This window comes from Argentina silus, assembly GCF_951799395.1.
Source record: "Argentina silus genome assembly, chromosome: 10".
NCBI classification, from domain to species: domain Eukaryota; kingdom Metazoa; phylum Chordata; class Actinopteri; order Argentiniformes; family Argentinidae; genus Argentina; species Argentina silus.
This window is the reverse complement of record NC_139664.1, coordinates 11,184,700-11,209,746: the sequence shown is the minus strand read 5'-3', so window position 1 is coordinate 11,209,746 and position 25,047 is coordinate 11,184,700. Positions and strand designations below refer to the sequence as shown.

Sequence of the window (25,047 nt, the reverse complement as noted above, 5' to 3'; positions counted from 1 at the left end):
AAGAGATCCCGCCCAGTTGTCTGGCATCAAATAGATTTACATGTTGTGTGCGGGAAAAATATTATGAAGTCCAATGAGCAGAATACATCTATAAACCGGGCGCGGTTTCCACAAATTCTCACCAATCGCAAAAAGGAGGAGGTGTCACAGCTAAACAGGGGAAACATTTGTTGCAAGTTCTCTTCTAAAAAGTTGCCTGCCACGTAGCCGTGAGGCAATTGATGGATAGAGCACTCCATGCAAAATTGCAAACTTTCCATGCAAGATTGTTAGATACTTTGTAAGAAGTTCTAGATATTGTTTTACGCCATGTACCTACCCCTCACATCACTGAGATGTTTCTCCTTTCCTTATATTCTCTTTTTTCGTCATTTTCTGTATGTAAATGTAATGCAAATACTTGTTGTTCACTACGAGGGATTTCTGGAAAGCAATGGCTCCTTGTTTCATTCCAGGTGGTTTGTTGAAACAGTTATGGAAGGCAATCAATGCATGCTCGGACTTGGTTGATGCAATCATGAGCCATTCACAAAGTATACTAGGCCTACTAACCAGTGTCCACAAATCCACACAATTATCATGACAGTTATGCTGTCACACTTGGAGTTTAATTGAGAAGGTTGGTGGAAGGAGGATGAGGACAATAATGGATTTATATCTGCTAGGAAATTCACCTACCAACATGATGAATTGTAGAGGCCTAATTTAAATGTTAATCTCATGTTTGCATGATCATAAATCTCATTTAATTTAGCCAGCATTTATTCAAAGTAAAGATGGTGTGAGGAATACTATTGAAGAGTAGCCCTGATATAGCATTGGGACATCACTAGAGGGTGCTCTTCCCCTCGTTTATGCTATATTCATGGTTGATGGTGTGGTTAACATTTATCTGATATTTCTGTATTTGAACACTGAAATGCAAAAAGTAGAATACTTTTTAGAAAATTATTTTGGAATTAGGCCAATGCTTTTTACATTTTTGCATTTGCTTACCTTTACAACTTATTACTTACTTATTACTTACTTATTCAATGACACATATAGACTAAAATAATTGATTGGACAAATACGGTTATAATAAGAAAATGAGTCGACAGGACTGTCAAAACACTTGACACTTCGAAATTAGGCGACGGCACCCAGTCTGCCTGTCTTGCACACCTGCTGTCTCTGGTAGTAGAGCAGAAAAAAACATGGCTATTTAAAAACATGTTAAAAACGGAGATTATTTGATTTTGTACCCAACTGCCTACTGTATGGAAATTGTATTGTTGTTGTAAACATGTACAGTACATGCAGCTACTGTAACTTTTGTTTGTACTCTTTGGAGGCTCACCATTACAAATATCAACCCTGTTGGGTTTTCACTGCAGTCACTGAGCATCTCTGTTGACCTTCTGTCAATGTCTGTGTGCTGGGCTTTAGGGAGAGTGCTTTGTACAGCCTTTGAAGAAGTCTGAAGTGAACAGTTGAATGCGGTATATCCAAGTTACATTTCTCTTTGATCTTGTGGTGAAGATCAAAGCCATATAATTCCCCACGTCTCCCATAATGTGCTGTATGTTTCAAGAGATATTTACACTTAGCAGACAATCAGACTGAGGTTGTATGTAGAACGGACCTTTGCTTTAGTCTTGATAGCTATTTTCACAGGCAGACTAGACTATATTTAGAGGAAATTCTCCTTAGGGTTATTTGGGGTCTAAGACTGTCCAGATTGAAACATGTAATTCTTGACTTATATTAAGACAGTTTAAGCAAGGGGAGTCAGGCTCCTGACTCCTTGGTTTTAAAGGTGAAAGAAACCACTCCATCACATATATGTCCCCTTTCAATGTCAAGGGGAAATAAGTGGAGTTAATGTGTGCTTCTTAAACTCAGGTTCACATAGTAACTATATACTGTACATTTCAAAATAATTAAGGTTGGCAGTCTGCCATTCTCAAGTTCAGTAAGTGGCTGCAATGCAGTTAACGTAGACAGTAATGAGTTACAGTAATGACCTGAAATCCAGTGATGTGGAGGAACCTGAATTTTGGATCCATCAACATTTTATCATGTATGACTAATTATGTTGCAATGGTATGCTCTAAATAGCAAGAGGTTATGGTAAAAGAGCCCCAGGGAAGGTGCTGTCTTATTATTCTTCACCACACCCATACTGTGCTGTAGCAACAGCTTTTTTAAAATTTGTCAATCGACTTCATGTACCCATTGGCCTATTAACATACCATTGAGAGTGCCAGTGCTTAATGAGTCAGTGTCAGTCTGAATGCACGGTACATATTGGTAATATAATATATTCATGTAGAATCTTTATTGTTCTGTAAAACATAAGTAAATCAAATTGCATTTATACAGTTGTTTATAATATTGTCTGGTTCCAATTCCAATGCATTTGCATTGTGCTGCAAATTACTATGCCTTATTTGTTTTGCATAAAACTACAAACTGAAGATAAGATTTTGTGATGTAAACAAGAAAAAAAATATATTCTCCCCAACCATGGCTACATGCTGATTTATCCTTCATTATATTCACTGTAAGTACACATTATAGTGCAGGGCTACATTTGCATAATAACCACATCTATGGTCTCTTACCAGTCATCTCTAGCTCCTCCTGACAATGTTGACCTCAGTCCTACATCTCAAGGTAGTGCACACATATAAACATTACATGGTTTTTTAAAGTTTATATATCTAATCACATTAAACACAATTCATTTTAAAGTGTATTTCATGGTCCTTCATATCAAACCATGGCAAAATAAAAATAAAACTATCTGTTAAAATCTATTGTTTTATACTTCATCATTATTCCTTCAGTGACCTATTATTTTTTGCTATGATAGGTAAGTGCTGTAGTAGTTGATAATGATGGAAGCTGCTTGCAAGTTGCATCACCAGTATTACTTCAACTTGCTCCATGACTGATACAGTCGGACAGGTGGAATGGCAAGTGTGTGTTGTTATTTTGCAACAACAGTCACAGCTACATTCCCATCATAAATGTTCTTATTTTCGGGAATGGGCGCCCGAACTCTCCTCTTCTCTTTAAAACGCCCCGAACGAGAAATGTTTAGATTCCGTCTACATGTTTTCTCATTGAACACTGACTCAAACTCTGCCTCGTCGTAGGTTCCTTCATTTATAAACGTTTCGTTTACCGAGTCTGAGGCTGATTTTGAGGATGTGGTGGATGGCTTCTCTCCAGGTTGGCTCTCATCTGATTCCTGTACACCTTTCTTTCGCACAGTAAATGCTCTCCACCAAGGGTATCTCGCTGCCATGTCGAGATTATTTAGTTTTATCTGTAAAATAACAAATAATTACACTGATTGACAAAACTCTTGCTTTAACATGATAGTAATCTGTGAATATTCAAAATCTTCTGTGTCTAAGCACATATGCCTCCACCTGCCACAGCCAGCTCACCTGATGCGCTTTGCCAAAAACCGTGAATAGAGCAAATTTTCAAGCAGAAAAAGTGAGGTCAATCTCTAGCTGAGGTCAGCATTCTCTTCTTGCAAAACAGTGTATACACAAAGTTGTTCCATAAGACCCATCCACTTGGAGCTCTCAATTTCCCATATCAGATTGTAGCCTATATTTCTTCTACCAAACACTAGAGCTGAAATAAGTTCTGATATACATGTAGATCTCCCCTGACTGGAAGGCAACAATGTCTGAGAACTATACTGTACCTCACCTGTGTATATCACCTGAAAATAAGACTCCACCCTCCTGCTCCCACTCATTGGTACAGTTCAATAGCCAGCAGGGTGGGGTTACGGAGGGTAAGACGTTACCTGGAAGCCTGCAGGCAACCTGGCAGAGAAACAAAGATTTGAAAAGTACCTGAAGACACAGAGAAAATGTCCTGGGGACTACACACCCTACATTTCTAAACAAGCGGATTAATCTCTCTACCCCCTCACTTTGAAGACTCTCCTCACTCTCCACTCTCTTTAGCACATTATCTTTTAGCACCCACCACACCATTTAGCCATCATTGTGGTTTTGTAGGTGTGGTGTGTTGATAGCCCCATGACACACACAAAGCTTTTGCAACACAATGTAATTGTACCTAACAACACACAAACTCTACAAATGGAAGTATTACATAATTTAATAAATCAGCATTTGATAAATTACAATCTTAATTGCACCCATCACAAAAATACTTTTAATAAAATGGATTTGTAGAAAGAATTCAATTATATCAAATCAACAATGGAGAACAACAGATAATGCTTTGTCATTACTTTGATAGGAGTAGGTGAAGTCAAAGGCAACTCCAGCTGCTCCGGGCAGTTTTCTTGTTTGCATAAAAATCAAAATCACGTGTCCAGACTTTATATGTCAATGAAAATACCACAGAATATGTAAACTGAAGTATTGGCAAAATAGACTCCCACAGAAGTGTAAGGCCTCCTTTGGACCAATTGATTGGCAGGCTACATTGGGTAGCTGTATTACACATGGTATTTCAATTAAAACATATAAATGCTATTCTTGTTCTCCCCTTGTCCATGTAATCTACATTCAATCTGTAACTTTTTTTACCCAAACAATTTCACCAGGACCACCATACAGTGACAAATGCAACTTGAATGATGCCTGTCAAAATAAATGTCTAGCATCTCTTTACAAGGTAAACTGTTCTGTTCTTAATTCCTATTGGGGCATTGTTGTATTTTGACAATGGGTCACATCACACATCCTTAACAAACTATTTACATATAACAACAAAAGCACACAATGCAGAAAAAAAAATACAATAAAACACATTTTTACAAAACAATTCATTTCACTCTTTGCAAAAGAAAAAGTGCTTCATGAGCTATCCATAGCCTCAATTGTCATTTCATGGTACATACAGTTCAAATGTGCTGACAGTAAAATGATCGGATCTGATCTAAAATGTAAGGAACTGCATTCTTTGATTCAAATTTAACCTGCATTTCCGTGGAGACATCAACCATGAAGTACAGTATGTGCTAGAGGCTTGGTTTACGACAGGTGTTTGGAAATGTTAGAATCTTGCTCAGTGAAAGAGTATGGCAGAGTATGGCAGAGTATGGCAAACTCTAACCAACAGTAACAGACATCAGTAAAGACCCAACTTCAACTTAAATTGTCATGCTTATGAGAGAGAAGCGACGTAAGCTCAGGTTAGACCACAATAAAAACATTTTCACACTTTGAATGACGACAAACTCAGGCTTGCATTTCCTCTGGTTTACAATAAATAAAGTTCTATGCTTCCCAATATTGGTATCACAAGGCTCCAGTCCTTAAAATAACACATCTTCATGCTCTATCAAGAGCTGCACGATTAATCTTTGATGCCTCATGTCGTTCAAGGTGGCCAGGGCATTCTGCTCTGGTGGCTGCATTAACGTTGGCCCGAAGACAATGCCCAGGTTCTCAGAGTTCATAAAATTGTCCTTTTCAAACATGGTGACCCTTTGAAGAAGATAGATAGTTGATAGATAGAAAGGTGAGAAACAACACTATTATATTTTATTATTATTTTATTATTGTATTTTTTTCTGATGTTGAGGGCTAGTGTGACCTCACCTCTTCAGATGTGACATCAGGTAGCGCAAGGTCTCATAGTGGGCTGGCGGGAGCTGCAGCAGCCCCTCATGGATCGCCTCCAGTCTGGAGTCTGGATTGGGAATTTCTACAGTACAAGAGAAAGCATCACAGCACTATACAAAACCATTGAGCTAATTGTGCTGGTCTAGTGTGGGTGGGTCAGAGCACTTACTCGCTGCTTGTATGAATTTGGAGTACACGTCAAACGTGATGACTGGAATGGGCAGGTCTCTCAGGTAGAGCTTTAGTGCACTGGCAATGATGTTGATGTCTGCATACATATCAGCACTGATGTCTGCCTTCTCACCATCTGAAAATAAGACACAGGAAATGCTATTCACAAACTGCTGTATGTGTACTACAATTCCTACAATAAAACTGTCATGAACTTGACATACCACACACAATAAACTCCCTTTATAAGATAATAATTACTCTCCTGCATTTGAACCTACGCACCTCCATCTCATAACCCCAAACCAGATTCCAACACCCAACACAACAGAAACAAACTTCACACAAACCTCGGTCAAAGGCAAGCCTCACATCCTCAATGTGCTCTGAGAAGCCAGACACTCTGTAGAGGCCCTCTGACTTCAAACCTGCAAGCAAAACACAGATAGAGTTTGTCACTACTGTACTTTTCTCTCACCCCCATTCACTCTCTACAAAATAAACTCAACAAAAGACAATAGCTCTAGGGTTAAAAATGATGAAACAAGCCTGGCTGTCATTTCAACCAACTGTGTCCAGATTACATAGGGAAATTATAAATGTGACTTGAAATGTTGATCAAAAAACGTCTACATTTCACGAAGAAGTAAGGGTTCATCGGGGTTCAGATAGCTTGATGTTTTGATTTCAGACTGAATGAGCGTGGACTAATTAATTGAGCTGTACTGTACCTCTGAGTTCTATCTCTCGGATACACATATCCACCACCATTGGTCGTGTTGTGTTATGGGCCTTGACTAGCGTGGTGAGGTCACAGCTGAACACTTTCTTTATCCTGCGCAGGTCCGGCTGGCAGTCGCTGGGCACCAGCTTGGAGCACTGCTTGTGTACGTTCAGCCCACAGTCTGGAGAGAGACGTCAGGGAGGGAGAGTTACAGCACAGTCCTGGGATGATACAGCCATCATCTCAGCAAGTCTGACAAGGGTGGTCAGAGACAATGACGATGAACTGCCGTGTCAGAGAGCCCAGCCAGCCCCCAGCTTCCATCACAGGCTGTTTCAATATGCCACTGTGATGGTGGAGAACAGTGCATATGCCTCCAGGGTGGTGATCTTGGCTGTGTGTCAGTGTTGTAGGCTTAGTCACAGGGAGGGTGCTGGACAGCTGGTGAGAGAGCACACTAGTGTGCGGGAATGCCTGCTTGTGTGGTGTCACAGGCTATGAGAAAGATAGAACCAGCAGTCTTGAGATGCCACAGGAATGTAGGTTGAGGTGGCCTGTCTGTCTACCCCCTCTGGGGTAGGGAGTAGGGGGTGGGTGGGGACTCCCTGACTGAACAGAACATCCAGTTGAATCATTCATCACTTCTGGTGGCGCTTTTACTGCTAGTGCCACATTATTGTTGGTCTGCTGACTGGGGTCTTTATTCATAGTGTCTGAGTAGCGGGGGCTGAGAGAGAGAGAGGGAGACGGGTGGGCGAAAAGGAGATAAGGGAGTTGAGGATAAGGGGAAGTAGAGGTGGAGAAGGGACAGAGGGGGAAATGAGAAGTGAAGGAGAGTATTCAGTTCTGTATCTATGTGTTGGAGAGCAACTGCCAGATAACTGAGACAAAGAGTTGTCTCCTTATTCCCAGAGTGCACGGGGTGTCTGATGACACCCATGTTTGCCTGGAGCTTATCAGCATGGCTAATGACTAAACAACTAACAGTCTGTGTGAGGAGAAAGCAACCCAGTCACCCATTAAACCCGTCAATGTCAGGATTGTATCTGAGCAATAATAGAACATTGTGACTATTGTGGAGACTTCGCATTTGAAAAAAACACATAACCCTTCCATGCTATGTATAAGTATGGTCTGTTGGTCAACTGACATGGGATTTGAAGGCTAGTTCTACAGCATTCATGATTGTTTCTCAATTCTTTCATGTGATTATTAGATGTAGTGATCTCTTAATCAATGTTACTGTATATCATCATCAGTCTGACCTCATTTTCCTGGGTACACAGTAAGAAACGTCACTTTGAGAATGACATTGAACTAAAAGTAGCATTTAATTCGTGATTATTGTAGGTTTTTACGAATAACACTGAAGCATTGCATAACAAATTGAAACATGCTTCCTTCCAATGCATCACATAATTTCAGAGAATAAAATCTCTTGTCATATGAACTGTCAGGAAATCCCATGGATCTGTTTTTGTTTCTTTTGACTCATCTTTCTGACTGAAATGCTATTGTGATATGTTGAACATTCATAGAAACTGAGAAATCAAAAGAGCGTGCAGTTTTGTTGTAGTTTCAGTTTTGTTGATATACTATGTGGATAACCTTGCTTGACTAGATGTGGGTGTGTCTCATTGATGTGCCTCCTGAGTTCTCTGTTCATCTGTTTATAGATAGTTGACAGCCTCATTAGCTGAATTTGTTTGTCCCAGGTGTCAGAGAGGAATGTGAAATGCCCACATTTCATAGTCCTAATCCAGCCATTAATTTGCATGGAACACACCACATTTAATGGATTCTACATTCCAGATTTTACATGTGGCCGATGTAGAACATACTGTATAGTTATCCCTATCTGAGAACAACCTCACATAGTTTTGAACATGAAGTGATGAAGTGGAGCTCTAAATTGATCTACAGATGCCCATGTGACATACAGTCCCACCAGATGGTAGGTGTGAGTGTTGGGTTGCTCAGTGTAGGTGGGGGTTACCTGAGCAACGGACGCCTTGGGCAATGAGACCCCACATGAAGTTGGCACAATACTCGCACCAGTGAGGTCCTCGGAAAGTGTGAACCTACGGAAGAAACGATATAGTTACAGTAGAATAACAATACAAACATTGTGTAACTCTTTCTATCACAAACATACTATACACACATGACTTCTTTGAATTCCTTCATTCATTCTCTTTCTCATGGCGGGGTTGGTTACATAAGTGTTCTGAACATTGATGAACTGGGTGCTATGACAGTTCAGTGTGGTGTTGTGTCTCACAATACTGAGATTCAGCCCGTCACTAATCCCACAAGAGCACAACAATGCATGTGACACACAGTAAGAGGAAGGGCTGACACGCCATCATATATTGTCTTGTCAAAAATAGACATGACCAAAAATGGACTTCTACTCCTTTACGCCAAGATTGTTAATAGGTGTCAGACAAAGGGAGTTTTACTAGGGAGGTGAAGAAGGTGAAAAACTATGGTGAGATGAATACTTGGATGGGCAGCGCTCAGAGCCATTGCTATGCACAGGGGATTCTCTGTTCAGTAGGGCAGAGATTACTGTTCTCTGACCACAGGCTACAGTGGGACAGGACCCCAAGCCAGATGAGTGCATTTGTATATACAAGTCAGATTAAAGGATTTAGAATAATGTGGCTGGCATCTGTTGCTGGGCTGTTAGACACATGCCGAGATCTACACATACAAGCTGGCAAGCATAATAACACACGCACACACACACACACCCCTCCACCCCCACCCCCACCCCCACCCCCACACACACACACACACACGCACACCCCTCCACCCCCACACACACACCCCCCCCCCCACACACACACTCATTTACTCAGTACTGTATATTGTCTATCAATTTGTCCCACAATATCACATGTAATTTGTTTTAAAGCTTTCTCCTATGTTGATGAAGACCACTCTAACCATATTCAAAATGTTTTATTAAAATGATGAACGACATATAGGATAGCCCATGACAGGTGTTGAGTGGATAGTTTTTGTTCCATTCACAGGGGGACCAGACATGAAGCTGGAGGCCATTGTAACCTGTAGGTTAACTGAAACCTGAGATACAATAGCAGGAATGTGTTCAGGTGCCTCTCTGTCTCTCTTTATCATTCTTTTTCCCTCGTGATGATAAATGAACATGCATCACAACAACATGTTCCACTTTCCACTATCACACACTATGAACACCGCAGCAAATAATTGATTGTACAATACTTCACAATTGCACAGTTGCATTTCATGGTCAACAGCATCAAACAAAGAGGTAAAGTACTTGAAAATCAATGCCAATCAATAGTCACTGTAGCCATTAGGCACAGTCAATACATATGGATGACAGCTGCATGTGCTCTCATAACAAGATAAAAGCATTCTGGATTTATTCAGTCTCTCTGTGCTATCTAACGGTAGCCAGTTAGCAAGCCAATGTATAGCACCCTAGGCAGGTAAAATAACCATTGGCTAATACTACTTTGAGGGACATTGCTTTTAAGTTTTCCGATAAACCTGTGAGCGTTTATCTCACAGACCCTGGAAATGTATTGCGTGTAGAAACTGAATAATTTACTGAGGAAAAAACTTCAAAGGAGCTCTGAACAGAGCATCTACAGAGAAGCAGAACCCCTACCGTTCCTAAGCCATCACACCCCTCTCCCACACAGCCCTCACCACATCCTTGAAGTTAAAATCAACAGCCGCTCACCTTGAAGTTGTGGATCTTCTCGTAAGTGCATTGCTTCTCCGGGCAGTCTTTCAGGGCTGTACTCCGCTGTACCAGCGGGGACGAGATCTGTGGACAGGAGGCCAACAGTTTTAAGGGCTTCCACAGCAGTGTGCCCCTGCTCCCAAACCTGACCCCCAGAGCCAGAGCCAGCAGCTCCTGCCTCTTGCGCTCCCCTCTCTTAGCCTTGTGGGCTGTTAGCTCTCCTCCTATCCCTCCTCTGGTCTCCTCGGCTTCCATGGCCACCTGGCCTGGATCCCACAGACCCTCCATCTCCTCTGGTGAGCTGTGGGTTGTGGGGACGCGCGGGTTGAACAGCAGACGCCGCCGACAGCAGCCAAGCGCAGAGACGGCAGCTGTATTCCATTCCCCTCCAACCCAGGAGGGCGACTGATGACAGCCAGGACGGGGGCGGCTCTCCATCTGATTTGAGTCCAGCGGCAACAGCAGCAGCAGCAAGGGGAAGTACAGGCAGTAGTGGGCGGCCCGAGGGCTGGAGTGTGCCTCACACAATGGCCCTCATTCACACGGCCAAAAAGGAGAGAGGGAGAAAAGGGTCCCTGGTTGGGAGGGGCCAGGAGGGGGTGTGTGGAGAGCTGGGGGTGGGCTGTCAGTACTGCTCCACACGGCTCAGCAGCTCTCTAAAGCAGGATCAATGGTGTAGCTCCCCTCTCTAAAGCACAGGGCATAGAGCACACTCCCATTAGCACACTGCCTTCTGGACACACTCTCCACTTCACTCAACTGGAGATAACACTGGCCTGCCAATAGCCCACACAACTCTCACACAGCAAGAGTCATCGCACTGTACTCTAACTCAAGCCTAAAAGTGGCTTTAGTCTACCAAAACCTGACCTGCAACCTCTAAACAACTAGATCTTGACCTCCATGTCTCTCAATCAGTCTACTGGTGACAGCCCCCCCCCCCCCCCCCACACACACACACACACACACACACACACACACACTCACACACACACACACACACACACACACACACAGTCTCTGTAGACTGGAGCCTACAGACGCCCTGACTGCAGACTGCTCCCGCCAATCACTCTGCTCTCCTCTCAGACCCCCCAGCAACAGACCTCTCTACTGAGATTGGGAGGGATTACAGCCATAATCCTCACTCAGTGTGTAATCCCGCGGTGGCCAAATCCCTGTCAGATCCTTGGGGGAGCTCATTTGCAGGCGTGCGGGCATGCTCTGTGCCAGCGGGGGGCTGTTGCTGAGTCCAGGGGACTTTTGTCTACTCTCCTCATAAACATCCGGTCCCCAACACCAGGAGATGTGCTGCTCTTCTGATTCACAAGCAACTCAAATTGGACATCAGGACGGGAGGACAGAAGCAGCTGAAGTGGACACTGTGGTCTGGTGACATGAGCGGCAGTATACACAATGAACAGCACATCATAATAAATATGGTCAAAAAATGTATTTCTTGACATTTCAATGAAATGTCAGATATTTCCTCTGAGAAACTTGACCTAGATAATGGTGTAATCTGCAAGACAGTATTTTACCATAAATACTTATGGCTAAAGCAAAAAGCTCATTTCTGAGACAAAAGACCCATGTTGGGGAGTGAGGGATGGGAATGAGAATGTCAGAAAACAAGTGAGCGTAGCAGAGGATTTGTGGTAGTGGAGGAATGATGAAGAGCTGAAATGGCAGGATTGGAGCAATGGCATTCTAAGGGAGAGCAGGAGGCGCAAAGGGCAATTGTAAAGCTGAGATAAAATGAGAAATATGCTTGGAGCTCAGACAAAAGCACTTTAGCTTAAACGAAAGGATTGGCATCTTAAGGCTCTGATAGACATAGAAGCTGTTTTCCAAAATTGCTTTGGGCCTACTGAGTCCTTAGGTTACTGTGGTTCAGAGGATGTTCAGCGGGCCCAAAGCAATTTTTGAAAACAACTACAAAGGACTGAAGACTGAGGGCCTTAGCTACAGAAGTAATGGCAAAGTGGCTGACAGAACAGGTGAAGCCATTTGTCATAGAGTTAGACATCCTCTCTAAGGACAACCACAGGATAGGGTTCTGCAACCAAATTAGACCAGAGATGATGTGACAGAGCAGAGGCATGAGAGGGATGAGCCACTGAGAAATATTCTACCCTCCTGAGAGAGAAAGAGAGGGGACAGGGGGATGAGAGAATGTGGGACATAAAAGAAAGGGGAGAGTGAGGAGGAGGAGGGGGTCTTGGGAGAGTGTGTGAGTGAGGGTTGTGCTCTTTGTCCCAAGGCAGATGGCTTCTTGTCTCCGAAAGAAGGGCATGGAAGAAAGGACACAAAAGGTAGTGGGACAAAAAGCCCTGCTCTCTTTTCAATGGCCTGACTCTTTTATTCCTACAAGGCTCTGTGTGGGTACAGCTGAGCAGACACTGTGGTAAGAGCACAGAATCATGGGAAATCATGTGGGCACAGTAACAGTAAGAGCAGCAGGGTGATGCCACACACAGTCCAGACAAAACAAGCCACACAATGTCTCAGAAAACAGAAACATGGACATAATAGTCTCTAGTCAGTGATAGAATACTGTCTGCTATTCTATTCTATACTGTATAGTTATCCCTATCTGAGAACAACCTCACATAGTTTTGAACATGAAGTGGAGCTCTAAAATGGAGGCATTTTCATTGCCATTTAAAAGTACATTTAGAATAACAACCATACAGTATATGTGGTTGAAAATAAATAATAGATGATCTTTGAAAGCATTTTTCCATTGAACAACTATGTATACAGCTCTATTTGAGCAGTGTTTTCTGTGTTTTGCAGCAGAAAGAGCTGTTTACTATTTTTACATATTTACAATGACAGGTAGCTCAAGGAAAAGGTCAGGTAATGCACATACTTTAAGACAAAGCAATACCCACAAAAATGTGTCCAGGTAATGTTACAATGCCTAGCATTATGTTTTAAGGAGGAAACTGGCAGGCGTATGGCCACTGTGGCAATTCCAGCACACAATGAGGGAGGCGTATGAACTCAAAGGGCTTCACGTAAAAGGTCGCTAGACAGGTCGAGTTAGTCACATCCCGCCCTGGTGGTAGGAATTTCACACACTCACACACTCACACACACACACACACACACACACACACACACACACACACACACACACACACACACACACACACACACACACCCACACACACACCCCTGGAGTCACACACGCTTCAATGCTAGGCATTTCAAGAGAGATACATGTGCGAGTATGTACTGTAGCTACTGTATTGTGCCTCTGATGTTGAAGGGTGTGGTATATGCACAGTCAACTAAAGTATCTTCATCTACCAGGCCTCTAAAGCAGACCTCCACTCCTTAGGGACATATTTGAAAGGAGACAGAGTGACTGACAGGGGTTTGTCAAACCCTGCAATCATCAGACCTGTCATTGGCTGAACTTGTCATGTTTTATGAGCCTCGCAGATACTGCAGAAGGACGACTTCAAAACGACTTTTACAAAGACACTCTAAGAGATTAAAACTGAAAACATGCCCCAGATTTTGATTTGCCAGAAAACTGCTTACAGTATGCTTGTAAAACACAAGCATCGATACAGGCATAGCTGTACAACTGGTTGTCATTACTGGACTAGGCCAAAAAGGCCTACATACTGTATGCAGTACATTTGAACATTGAAATGTAACTATGCTTCTTTTACTAGAGCTATCTTCCAAGACGGTGTTAGCTGTATTTTAAGGATTAATCTCTTTTAGAGTCCATGAACTTCTGTCCAAGAGCCGTGATAGGTCTCTAATATACCTGCATTAAGGGCTTACGTCTGTCCATTGGCTCTAACTCCAGTGGACAGTGACATTAATAGCAGTGTGGTGAGAGGAGACTGGTGCCTTCCTATTGGCAGAACCACTGCTATGCCTTTGTAAGTCATAAACCAGCCTTTATGCTTTCCTCAGCAAAACTATCTGATTTGATTGAGCTCCAAGAAGCACCAGGGGTGCATGGCATGACAGAGAGAACACTGTCCTGTCCAGAACATAATGTTAAAACCATGCCAACTCATGCATGAATGAAAAATGGCCTGTAATTCTATCAAGTTTAACAGCCAAAGACTAAAAGACTACCATGCCAAATCCAGACTAAGGGTGAGAGGTGATGTGACTGTGGTTTGGTCTGGTTGCCACCTAGTGGAGACACATAGAAATGGAAACACCCCAGACAGACAACAGAAGACATTTCACATGGGGGTAATGAGTCACAGTCGATATTGCTCAGCAGTAATTGTTGAAAACAATCCACTGCAATGTGTGTTTCACCCGACACTACTGAAGCATCTGATACCTAAGACCGACAGAACGAGTCCCAGTCCTGTTGGTCATTATTACCTTTCAGGCAATGAAACGTGAGAGAGCACACCCCTGCAGGGACAATGCATCTCTCACTCTTATGAGAAAGTATTGTATCCTGAAACATTTACTGCTTATTTTAGTATAGAATATGTCAATAGCAGATATTATAACACATGCACATATGCTTACACACATATAGATGCTAAAAGACATAATCGATTCAAATACACTGATACCCATAATAGACTCCCACCTCTGGAGGGTATGTCTAGTATCTCACCTTGTCGTCTTTCTGGAAAGTGACTCTACGGGGTTCGGTGCGCCCTCGGCTGAGCCTGTGCACCATCTTGTCCTTGAGCAGGGAGGTGTAGCCCAGGTGCTCGTAGATGGGGTTGGTGGTCATCTTGGCGATGTACTCAGCAGCCTTGGTCTCTATGTACAGGGTGATGAGGCCATCTGTCACCAGATCATGGACTGACTCGAACCTCTTCTCTCCCACAAAGTGCTTACCGTCGTAGAACAGTCTGTAGTTCAGGGTCTGGTGGCCAAACCTGGGGACACATACAGTGAGTGGGAGGGATACAGAGTGAGTGAGTGAGTGAGTGAGTGAGTGAGTGAGTGAGTGAAATAGTGAGTGAATTAGTAAGTATTATACCTTAGGGCCAATGTATGTGTCCCTGGCTGTCTTTGGCTCTCCCTGATGAGGTAGGCCCCCTCTGCTCCCCCCAGCAACTCATCTGCATACTCCCGACTGATCATGCCATGGAACCTTGAAAAAGCCACAAGCCTTGTGTCACTACTGTGGCCTTGTCTTTCTACCATAACATCTCTGTCACTCTGCCATTTAATACCCAAGTGTCCCAACGCACACACACACATTTGAATACTTCTCTCTCACATGCACATGCACACACACACACACACACACACACACACACACACACACACACACACACACACACACACACACACACACACACACACCCACAGAGAGAGAGCACACTCCACCCACACATCTTAAAGCTCTAACCACATCTAATGCAAGTCATTCATGATAAATCATTCCCACTCTCTCCATAGCTGACAGACGTAATTAGAAAATGGATGAAAATGATGACAATAATAAAGTTACACTCACTCTCTGCCATAGTATTTAGGCCTGCTCTCCATCTGTAAGCCCAGGGAAGATATATTGGCTGAGTGTGACAGAGTGATATCCACTGAAAGCTCATTTTAATGGTTTTGCCAAGCGTTCTAACAGTCTGTCTGAAAGATTAGGGCCTCTACACCACAGGACAGATATCTATGTCTCTGTCTCCATCTAATGCTGCCAAACCTCTTTTTCGGATTTGGTGATTCTCCAGATCAGAGAAAGTGATTGATAGCCTGCTGCACATGGTTAATTATCAGTATGTTGCAGCATGACAACGGAGTGTGCACATCATCCTATTGAAAGCATATTGACTATAATTACTATAATATGATTGTGTTGTAATGTCCATGTCCAGATGTACTGACCTCCTGAGGACATGTGATCCTCTTGGGTCGTGGGGCCTCCTGCTGTAGTTGGTACACTGTTTGAGACAAACATGGACACTTACACAGTGTTCTGTTCCTCAGAGCAGTTACAGTAATGCACTGTTCAGGGCAAAACATGCACTACTGTTACACACTAACCCCATTGATAAAGACACAACATGTACAGTAAAGACCTACGGTAAGCTAACAGACATGTACACCAACTGATGCACTGTGGAGGTCATCTGCATAACACTGTTGGACATACAGTGCAGCATCACCAGCCACCACATTTATTACAGTCATTTCCTTAAGTCTGTGTTCACTCTAAAACTACCAGTGCAATGGCACCAAGGTAGCCTACACACAGAAGCCATTAGCTGAGATGGGCAAGGCTAATCTCTCAGTGTTTTATATGACAGGGCCCATATATCTCAGAGTCCAATCCCTCTGTGTGAATGGATGCATATTTCACGGCAGGCTGCTGTAGGGCCTAAAGCAGGATGCTTACAGTTTACATTAATCCTTTGGTCTGGGACACAGCAACACATTCAGCACAACTGAGCTACTATGGATTAGCCGTACTTAAAGAGTTGAAGTGCTCAATGTAAATCAGTGAAACCGTTGAAAATGGGATTGAGAAAAGCTAGCAGGACAGTGAATCACCTCCAACGCTATCGAAGCTGGGCAGACTGGGTCTAGTGTCTAAATGTACTGTACATATTCTGACAACAACATATATAGATAGGCTATACTTGTGTATTGATGTAAAAAGCATGTACTGTATATCAATGTCTGTAATTTGATGTCTCTTAACCCTAAATGATAAATGAATCAGCTTGAAAGATTTTAATCCGATTTTCATATGAAACATGCTTGTGTTTTAACCATCTGGGATGAGTCCGGATGTTATTTTAGTTCTGCCCATGAGGCAATAGCAGAAAAAGGGTGTGATAGCCTACAACTATGTGTCATCCATCATCTCCTATTATAATGGGCTCTAGTATTGGGAGTGCTGTGCAAGGTGAGGTCTCTGAGCTTAATCTTAACCACAGCAGATTTTCCATGCGGGAGAAGGAAGACTCCTGACTGTGAAATTTGGGTTTTGTCAGAGCGACTCAAGTCAAGCAGCAAGACCTGGACAACATCCACAAACACGACGAAGGCATCGTGGCCTCTAAAAATACCTCTACATCTCAGTCAGTGGTATAGAATAATGGAGAAGTTAGAGAACAGGCGTTGTAATAATGTGATCAAGCATACATAACACTCACAGAAGGCAAAAAACACATTGTTTTGTCTATGTACAGAGAATAGCACTATGGTGAGAATACTAGTCATTGACAACCAAACAATACATACTGTATGTCAACACTGCAATGCAGCTCCCTAGGAGACAGTCTTCTGAGTGAAAATAGGTTACTAAAATCAGACAATGACTGTTGCTAATTACAGTGTAATCACATAGCATTTACAGATGCTGATTTTACTCTTTCAAAACAATCTTTGTTGAGCTTCTACATTTGGAGCAGATGTCACGGGGAGCCAACCCATTCCTATCCCTTGTTGTTTCCTGTTTTTTAGCTGTGCTGCTTTGCAGAGAGAATCTATCTCCTGGTTGAAACAAACATCTGCTCTTTAGAACCCTAGAAATGTGTGTGGATGGCTCTGTAGTATGTGTGCATACACTAGATTTGACGCAAGTACCTTATTGAATATGCTGCACTGCACCCTTATCTCTAGTCCCAAGAAAGAAACATGAAATTCCCTCAGGGTATTTATTCTTATCCTTTTATAGATCGCATAAAGTTTCTTTGTTATGACAAGCAGCCTGGAGGCTAATACCAAGGCCAGTACAGTTCTACATTCCTAGTCAACACACATGACTTCACCCATAGAATACTTACAGTAAGATTTCCATATGGGCGGCTGATAATCCTCAGGATCTGAAAACAACACAGGAGACCGGTCAGTTCAAATGCAAGGTCAAGGGGTGATTCTGTTCAGGAGTCAGGACCATTGCTAACTGAGCTAATACACCTAACATGTAGGTGTATTTGTTTTTCCTCTTTAACTCTCTGTGTCTGTCTCTGTTACATTCACTCTGAATGGAGTGTGAGCCCATCACCATGGTTATTTCAGTGTTGTGTTTATTTCTCTGGTGTAATTATGCACAGGGCTTCACACTGTGAGGTGGAGATGTGCCAATGAACACAGTTTTATTCAGTCGCCCTGCTTCAAGGACATCGATACAGATGCCCACTTTGTTATTCCAGTTGAGGTTGGCACACAACAAATACAGTACATAGCGTCCAGGAAAATGCTAATTCACAGATACATCTTTATGAAGACATCTGAGTGGTAGAATTTCCTGATGATATGCAGCGTTCATTATACAAACACAGCAATGCAAATCAAATGAGGAAAATGTCATTTCGATCCCTACACCCTTGGGATGAGTTATAACCACAGGGAGAATGTGTTCGTTTAATTGCATTGTTGAGGTCTTTTGTGTTTAGTGCTGGATCATTTCATCACAATTGTGGCATTTAAAGTACTGCTACAGTATATCACCACAAGCATTATAAGCATATCACAATAAGCATAGACATCTTATGGAATCTGCTCTTTCCCACATTGGTATACAGAAATGTCATGCTACATTAGCATGGCTAACTGATACAAGGGCAGAAGTGAATTGGGGCCTATTGCTATCATATGGATCATAGACTGTGCATGCATACTATTCCAGATGCTTAGTGCTGAGTGTAAATGTGGTCAAACTGGAGGTATGGAATGTGTCCCTGATGGATCACAAGGCTCAGATACATATATCACCGATGTCCCTGGCAGTGGATCCATCTGACAGGTAGAATAATTGCATGTGCGAACAATGAATCACATTAAGCCCGAAGATACACTGTCTTCATTTAAAACATCCCTGCACATTCATCAGCAGATCAATACTGCAACCCACTGCTCACCCTCAAGGGACGGGCTGCATGCTAACCATCCTAAGGCACACCTGAGAGATTCAGGGAATGGAAAAAACCTGTGGAAAGGTGTGTGTGTGTGTGTGTGTGTGTGTGTGCACGTGTGTGTGCATGTTAACCAGACCCTGTTCTCTCTGTGACTACAGTGCCAGTCTCTGTAGATTCATGTCAGTCTCACTGTCAGCACTTTTAGACTCCAGGCGGTCAGCATTTTTTCTCCATGCTGTCTACTATACTACTGTACACTAACTGGCAGTGAGGACTCTGAGGAACCAGACCATGACAGAAACCTAACCACTACTAGTCCATACTGGTTACTACATATTTGTCTTCACTGTCAACCTGTATACAGTACATTTTATGAGAGCGAGACAGAGAGAGAGAGCGCTTTGAAGAGCTTATCTTACATTTTTCATAATAACTGGTTTCCTTTGTGTGTCTATGATATATTTGGCTGGCAAAAATCAAAATGCCATTGTTCAATAGATCTAATCAAGAGAGCCAGAAACTTTCACAACTCTGATGACGGCCCTTCAGAGCATGCCTGCCCCCACATAGAATTGATTGGCTTTCAGCTCCATTTGCTGAAGTGTTGTTAGATTTATTTGGAGAGCCTATTGTCCTCAGAAGCTCAGATGCTTTATCATTGTGTCGCTGCACTGGCGAACAATCCAAATGAATTATTCTACTGCGGATCATTTGGAAAATGTGATTTCATCTGGTCACCTGCCAAATACCCTCTCCTCCATTCTATTCTTTATAATAACTGATGCCATTTCAGTCTGTTATTCTGCAACGGTATTGTCTGGGGGATAAGGAGTCGTAGGCAGGCCCAGAGCAGACGCGCACACTGGCATGCTCCCATACACACAAAACGGAGCAGCAAACCAAAAATCATCTAAAAGAATTGTTAATTTAGGAGTGTTGAATTCCTGCTACGTGTGATGATCAGTCAGAATAGTGAATGTTGGAGCAGCCGGAAGGTTTCTCCCCCTGAGGAGACAGCTATTAATTTGTGTTGCCCTCCATTACTCAACAGTCAGAAGCATTCAATAAAATAATTACTGCTGGGTGTTTGCATTGGAGGCAAAGGGAATACGTGATGAATAAAGATCAAGCTTCCATAAGACTTTCTCCCCAGAGATTTGCTCAAGTAACAAACGAAAAATCAACTCAAATGCAAGCATTACTAAATAGACATTCAAAGCATATGGCAGGTTGTGTCTTTGAATGCATTGTTGACAATAGTCAGACGTTGACCTCCTACAACTTACATAAAGTATTATACATAAACACAACATTACACCTGTCATTACCATTCATCACTAATGAGAAGAGACTGAGGCCTAGAGCTGTCACATCCCCACACACACATATCAAAACACACACTCACACATGCCCTGAAAGAGACTCCATGCCCCCCGTCTCCATCCATATCCATGTGGACAGCTAGACCCAACACAAACACACACACACACACACACACACACACGCACACACACACACACACAAGCAGACACACACACACACACACACACACACACACACACACACACACACACACACACACACACACACACACACACACACACTGCTGGCCATCATGTCATAGGGATGTAGCACAGCCCCTGTGGGGAGACCATCTGTGCATCACACTGCTTTAAAATAACAGTAATCTGTGGTCAAACCAGTTCTGATTATGACATATCCACTCTATTCTCCCTATGTGAGGAAGGAATGAGAGGGGCAGTTGTGTGGGATGAGCTGAAAGGCATCAAACGGTGGAGTTTAGATTCTGTGTGTGTGTGTGTGTGTGTGTGTGTGTGTGTGTGTGTGTGTGTGTGTGTGTGTGTGTGTGTGTGTGTGTGTGTGTGTGTGTGTGTGTGTTATGGGATGATTAGGGACCCCTCTGACTGCATTGTGCTGGCTGGTCAGCAACAGCGTTCACAAGAGGGAAACACATTGTTTGGTAATCTGATTCTGGGCCTGCCTGGTGGATGCCACAGAAGGAGTCTGTTCCTCTGATTAATAATGAATGGGGAGATGGCAGATGCACAAGCAACTCTGGTTTGGAGACCAACTAACCCTCTCACTGTTTCTATTCTATTTCTAATCTGTATGTAAAACACAAATGCTTGGATAATTGTAGCAAGTCGCTATATGGATAGGAGCATTAGATAATTGTCAATAATGTGAAACATGTTATCTTTAATTAGAGATATTACATTGATACACATGCAGGTATACATGAAAAGACTGACATGCTAAAACAAGTGTAGCACACGCCTACACACCAGAATCCTGAGGTACTGCAGAACCAGGAGCCTCTACTGTACGACATGGACTGTGCGAAGCACAACTGTGTTTGACAGAAACCTATGTAGGAGTCTGTTTATGAACTGACTGCTTCCTGCAAGACTGTAATACAGTATTCTGACTCTACCTCCCTATCCAATTTTGTCATTTCAAGCCTAGGGGAGAAGACATACTTTCATCCTCTATCCCTCAATTTATTTTCAAAGCTTTATTTCCTGAGAGCTGTCTGGCGAACAGTGTGCTGGTACATGCTACTCAGCCCGCCTGTGCCAGGAATGTGTAGGAGTCTCCCAGCTCTGAGCACAGCACTCGCATGGCCACAAATGATTTTTCCAGGGAGCAAAATGCATTAGTAATATTTATTTCATTAGAACAAACTAGTCAGTGCCTGGGAAATTACCCTTTTATCAATTATATTATATTTCTTACTGTACTACCCTCTAATGTATTTAGATGAACTTCAGCCTTTCCACTCCAGCACTTTCAAACAAAATATCTTCAAAGCCAAAACTTGATTGGCTGGACTGGCCTCATGTAGAAACAGCTGAGGTCAGCAATACTAAGCACCATTTGTTTACAGTATTTGCAGGGGATAATATGAAGCAGAATGTGTACACAGATTCATTTCTGAGTCATATGCCTCATAGACAAGATTATTCAAATGTTGTCTGCCAAAAAGCTCTCCACGAAAATAATGATACCCTTGTGTCAACCACTCCATCCCTGGCAGCAGCACAACTTGTAACGTCTGATAATTATATTGAGGGCCTGACAGTAATGACAACCGTCCATGCCACAGTCAGAAAAGACTTTCCTCTTAAAGAAGCAGTGGTCAAGCAGTAAATCCACTCCTTTCGGCAACATACACATGAGATAATATTTTCTGAAGTATGCGGTTACCACGGATTATATCAGCTTGGAACGATCGTCTCTTGGCTCCCATGGGCAGTGCCTTGGGAAATGTGACTCTGACTGTGTGGTTGGGTGGAGAGGCAGAGATAATCAGAAAATACTGAATACATACTAACTAAACACATCTTATGTTCACTTCGATGTCGACCCAGCAACAGCACATCAAAAGGACACTGTTACAGTCACTCACATATATACACTCACCAAACACTTTATTAGGAACACCTGTACACCTTCTCATGGTGTAGGTGGTGTAATGGTGTGGGGTATGTTTCCTTGGCACACTTTGGGCCCATTAATACCAATCAATCATCGCTTGAATGCCACAGCCTTCCAGCCCTACTTCCAGCATGATAATGCACCATGCACTCAAACTGATTTCATGAACATGACAATGAGTTCTTCAGTGGCCTTCCCAGTCACTGAATCTGAATCCAATAGATCACCTTTGGGATGTGGTAGAAATTCACAGCTTGAAAGTGCACCTGAAAAATCTGCAGGAATTGCGTGATGCAATCATGTCATTATGAACCAGAATCTCAAAGGAATGTTTCCAATATCTTGTGGAATCAATGCCACAAAGAATTGAAGCTGTTTTGAGAGCATAAGGAGGCCCTACCCAGCATTAGTATAGTGTTCCTTATAAAGTGTTTGGTGAGTGTACGTTCAGTGGATACTATGTGGTACATTGTTGTATGTGGTAGATTGTGGTAGATTGTGGTAGATTGTGGTACATTGTTGCAAATAACACCTTGTTCCTATATTTATTTATAGTTTATGAGATAAGTGTGAACATTGTGGATTCACACACACACACACACACACACACACACACACACACACACACACACACACACACACACACACACACACACACACACACACACACACACACACCTCCCTGTGGTCGTTGGTGTGGTCTCTACATAAACCTGCACTGTGATAATGCAGTTTGTACTTTATACCTTGGAAGACATAGCAATCCACTTTATCTAAAAACATTATCTAGCAACAGCTTTGTGTTTGTTTGAACACATGTATTACATTTTTAAATTCATTTTATGACTTATAACTGTGACATTAGTCTCATGAGATTTCCCCTTATTTATTCAAATCACTAGGCCTACATTAAAAGGTTTATAGAAATATTTGCTTGTTCATGGAGGCCTGGATATGACTGGATTGTTGATGGAATCAACGTTGCTATGTACTGGAACAATGCTAACTGTACTGTATCACTGACGCAGGGAAAAACAAGTATTTTTAAATGTCACAACAAGCCCCAGTCTCCATAGGCTGAATAATGGAAAATGGTAGATGCAGTTAGTTACAGTGTATTTGCCAAGAGGGATTCCTATTGCCAGCCGACCCAAATATAGTGTCAACAACAGAAGACAATTGTCATTTTAATGATAGGATGTATACAAACAAAACCACATATACTACATCTTACAACCCTGCAATCTCTACCATGATTCACCGCAATAAGGCGTTCACTCCACTCAGTCCAAAATCATTCCATCGGTGAAACCAGACGCATGAAGGTATGCGTACTGTAAATAGACACTATTTGGTAAAGACTGGGTCCTTGTTTCAATGCGCGCTAGAGAGAAAGTAGCCTACAACTGAAACAAATAACACATTGTAGGTAAATCAAGAATCAGCTCGAGACGCGTCGATACGCATGCACTGCCTGTGGTGACATATTGGGCGATGTCTATGTCAATAGGCAAAACGCATTGATAAGTGATATGAAAAAAAGTTGCATGATGTTTATTAGTAGACAAATGCCTGCACTCGTGCTATGACAGCAGATAACCAGTTACCTGTAAGTCTCTCATAGCATAATAAGAATTATTAAGGCGAGGTTATTTTAACAATTATGATAGCCTAATTATTATTATCATTACGATGATGATGATGATGATGATGATGATGATGATTAGTATTAGTACACGTGTTACTATTATAATTATAATCATAACAATAACAATACATTGCGATATCAGTTATTTGTTGAGATAATTTAATTCATTTATAGGACTCACCAGAAGAAACTGAGGAACCTGAGAGGCTTGAGTTACTGGATGCTGCCATGCCAATCCGTTTGTGGCTCGATTACTCGAGGTCGGTCGAGGTGCGCTCACAGCACGTCTCCGGTGGACCGTCCATCTCACACTGTCACGTCTTCTCACTGTCTGCTATTGCACAAGCTGTCACTAGTTATTTAATTTGAGTCTTGGTTCCCTCTGAATTCCTCTTCCAGTATTATACGTTACAATGCGCTTTCACTTCTCCTTTTCCTTCCTTGGCGGCTCCCTGTGCGCCGTATGTTGCCGCATTTACTGTTACCACTAGCTGTGATGTTAAAAATAGTCAGCCTACAGGAACAAGATTACCAAATACTTTCGATCATGATCATAGGCATACAGATGTAGCCTATACCAATAAAGTTTAGTGGATAGATGCACATTATGTTTTCGCCATGTTGAATTAAAAATACTTACAGTATCGTTTCCATGTGCCACTTCAAGGATCGTAATAAACACACTACACTGCGACGTAGACGCGCCTTCTTAAAGTGGAAGTATTATGTAGACTGAAATAGCCCTCTGAACTCAAGTCACAGGTACAGAAATACCTGCCTACATGTATAAATCAAAACTAATTAAACACTTTTTATCATGTATGGCACTACTGATTTCAGCACTAACCGAAAGGTTT

The 25,047-nt window shown here is 42.4% G+C and overlaps 1 protein-coding gene across 3 annotated transcripts; it reads right to left on the bottom strand.

Moving 5' to 3' along the window:
• Window positions 1-4,125: 4,125 nt before the first annotated feature.
• On the bottom strand, window positions 4,126-24,892 carry chn2 (chimerin 2). 3 transcript variants are annotated; one of them, XM_083678950.1, is made up of 14 exons: window positions 24,831-24,892; window positions 24,372-24,536; window positions 18,010-18,048; window positions 16,103-16,158; window positions 15,723-15,754; window positions 15,240-15,353; window positions 14,865-15,135; window positions 10,247-10,333; window positions 8,504-8,588; window positions 6,515-6,688; window positions 6,134-6,211; window positions 5,782-5,919; window positions 5,589-5,694; window positions 4,126-5,474 (listed from the first exon to the last, which is right to left on the bottom strand). In XM_083678950.1, exons 2-14 carry the CDS (start codon window positions 24,418-24,420, stop codon window positions 5,303-5,305), a joined length of 1,401 nt encoding a protein of 466 aa, XP_083535076.1. In that variant the 5' UTR covers window positions 24,421-24,536; window positions 24,831-24,892; the 3' UTR covers window positions 4,126-5,302. The 3 variants fall into 3 exon arrangements, with proteins under 3 accessions (XP_083535076.1, XP_083535075.1, XP_083535077.1); XM_083678949.1 differs by lacking the exon at window positions 24,831-24,892 and having other exon boundaries at window positions 24,372-24,739; XM_083678951.1 differs by lacking the exons at window positions 10,247-10,333; window positions 24,831-24,892 and having other exon boundaries at window positions 24,372-24,739.
• Between the last annotated feature and the right edge of the window lie 155 nt (window positions 24,893-25,047).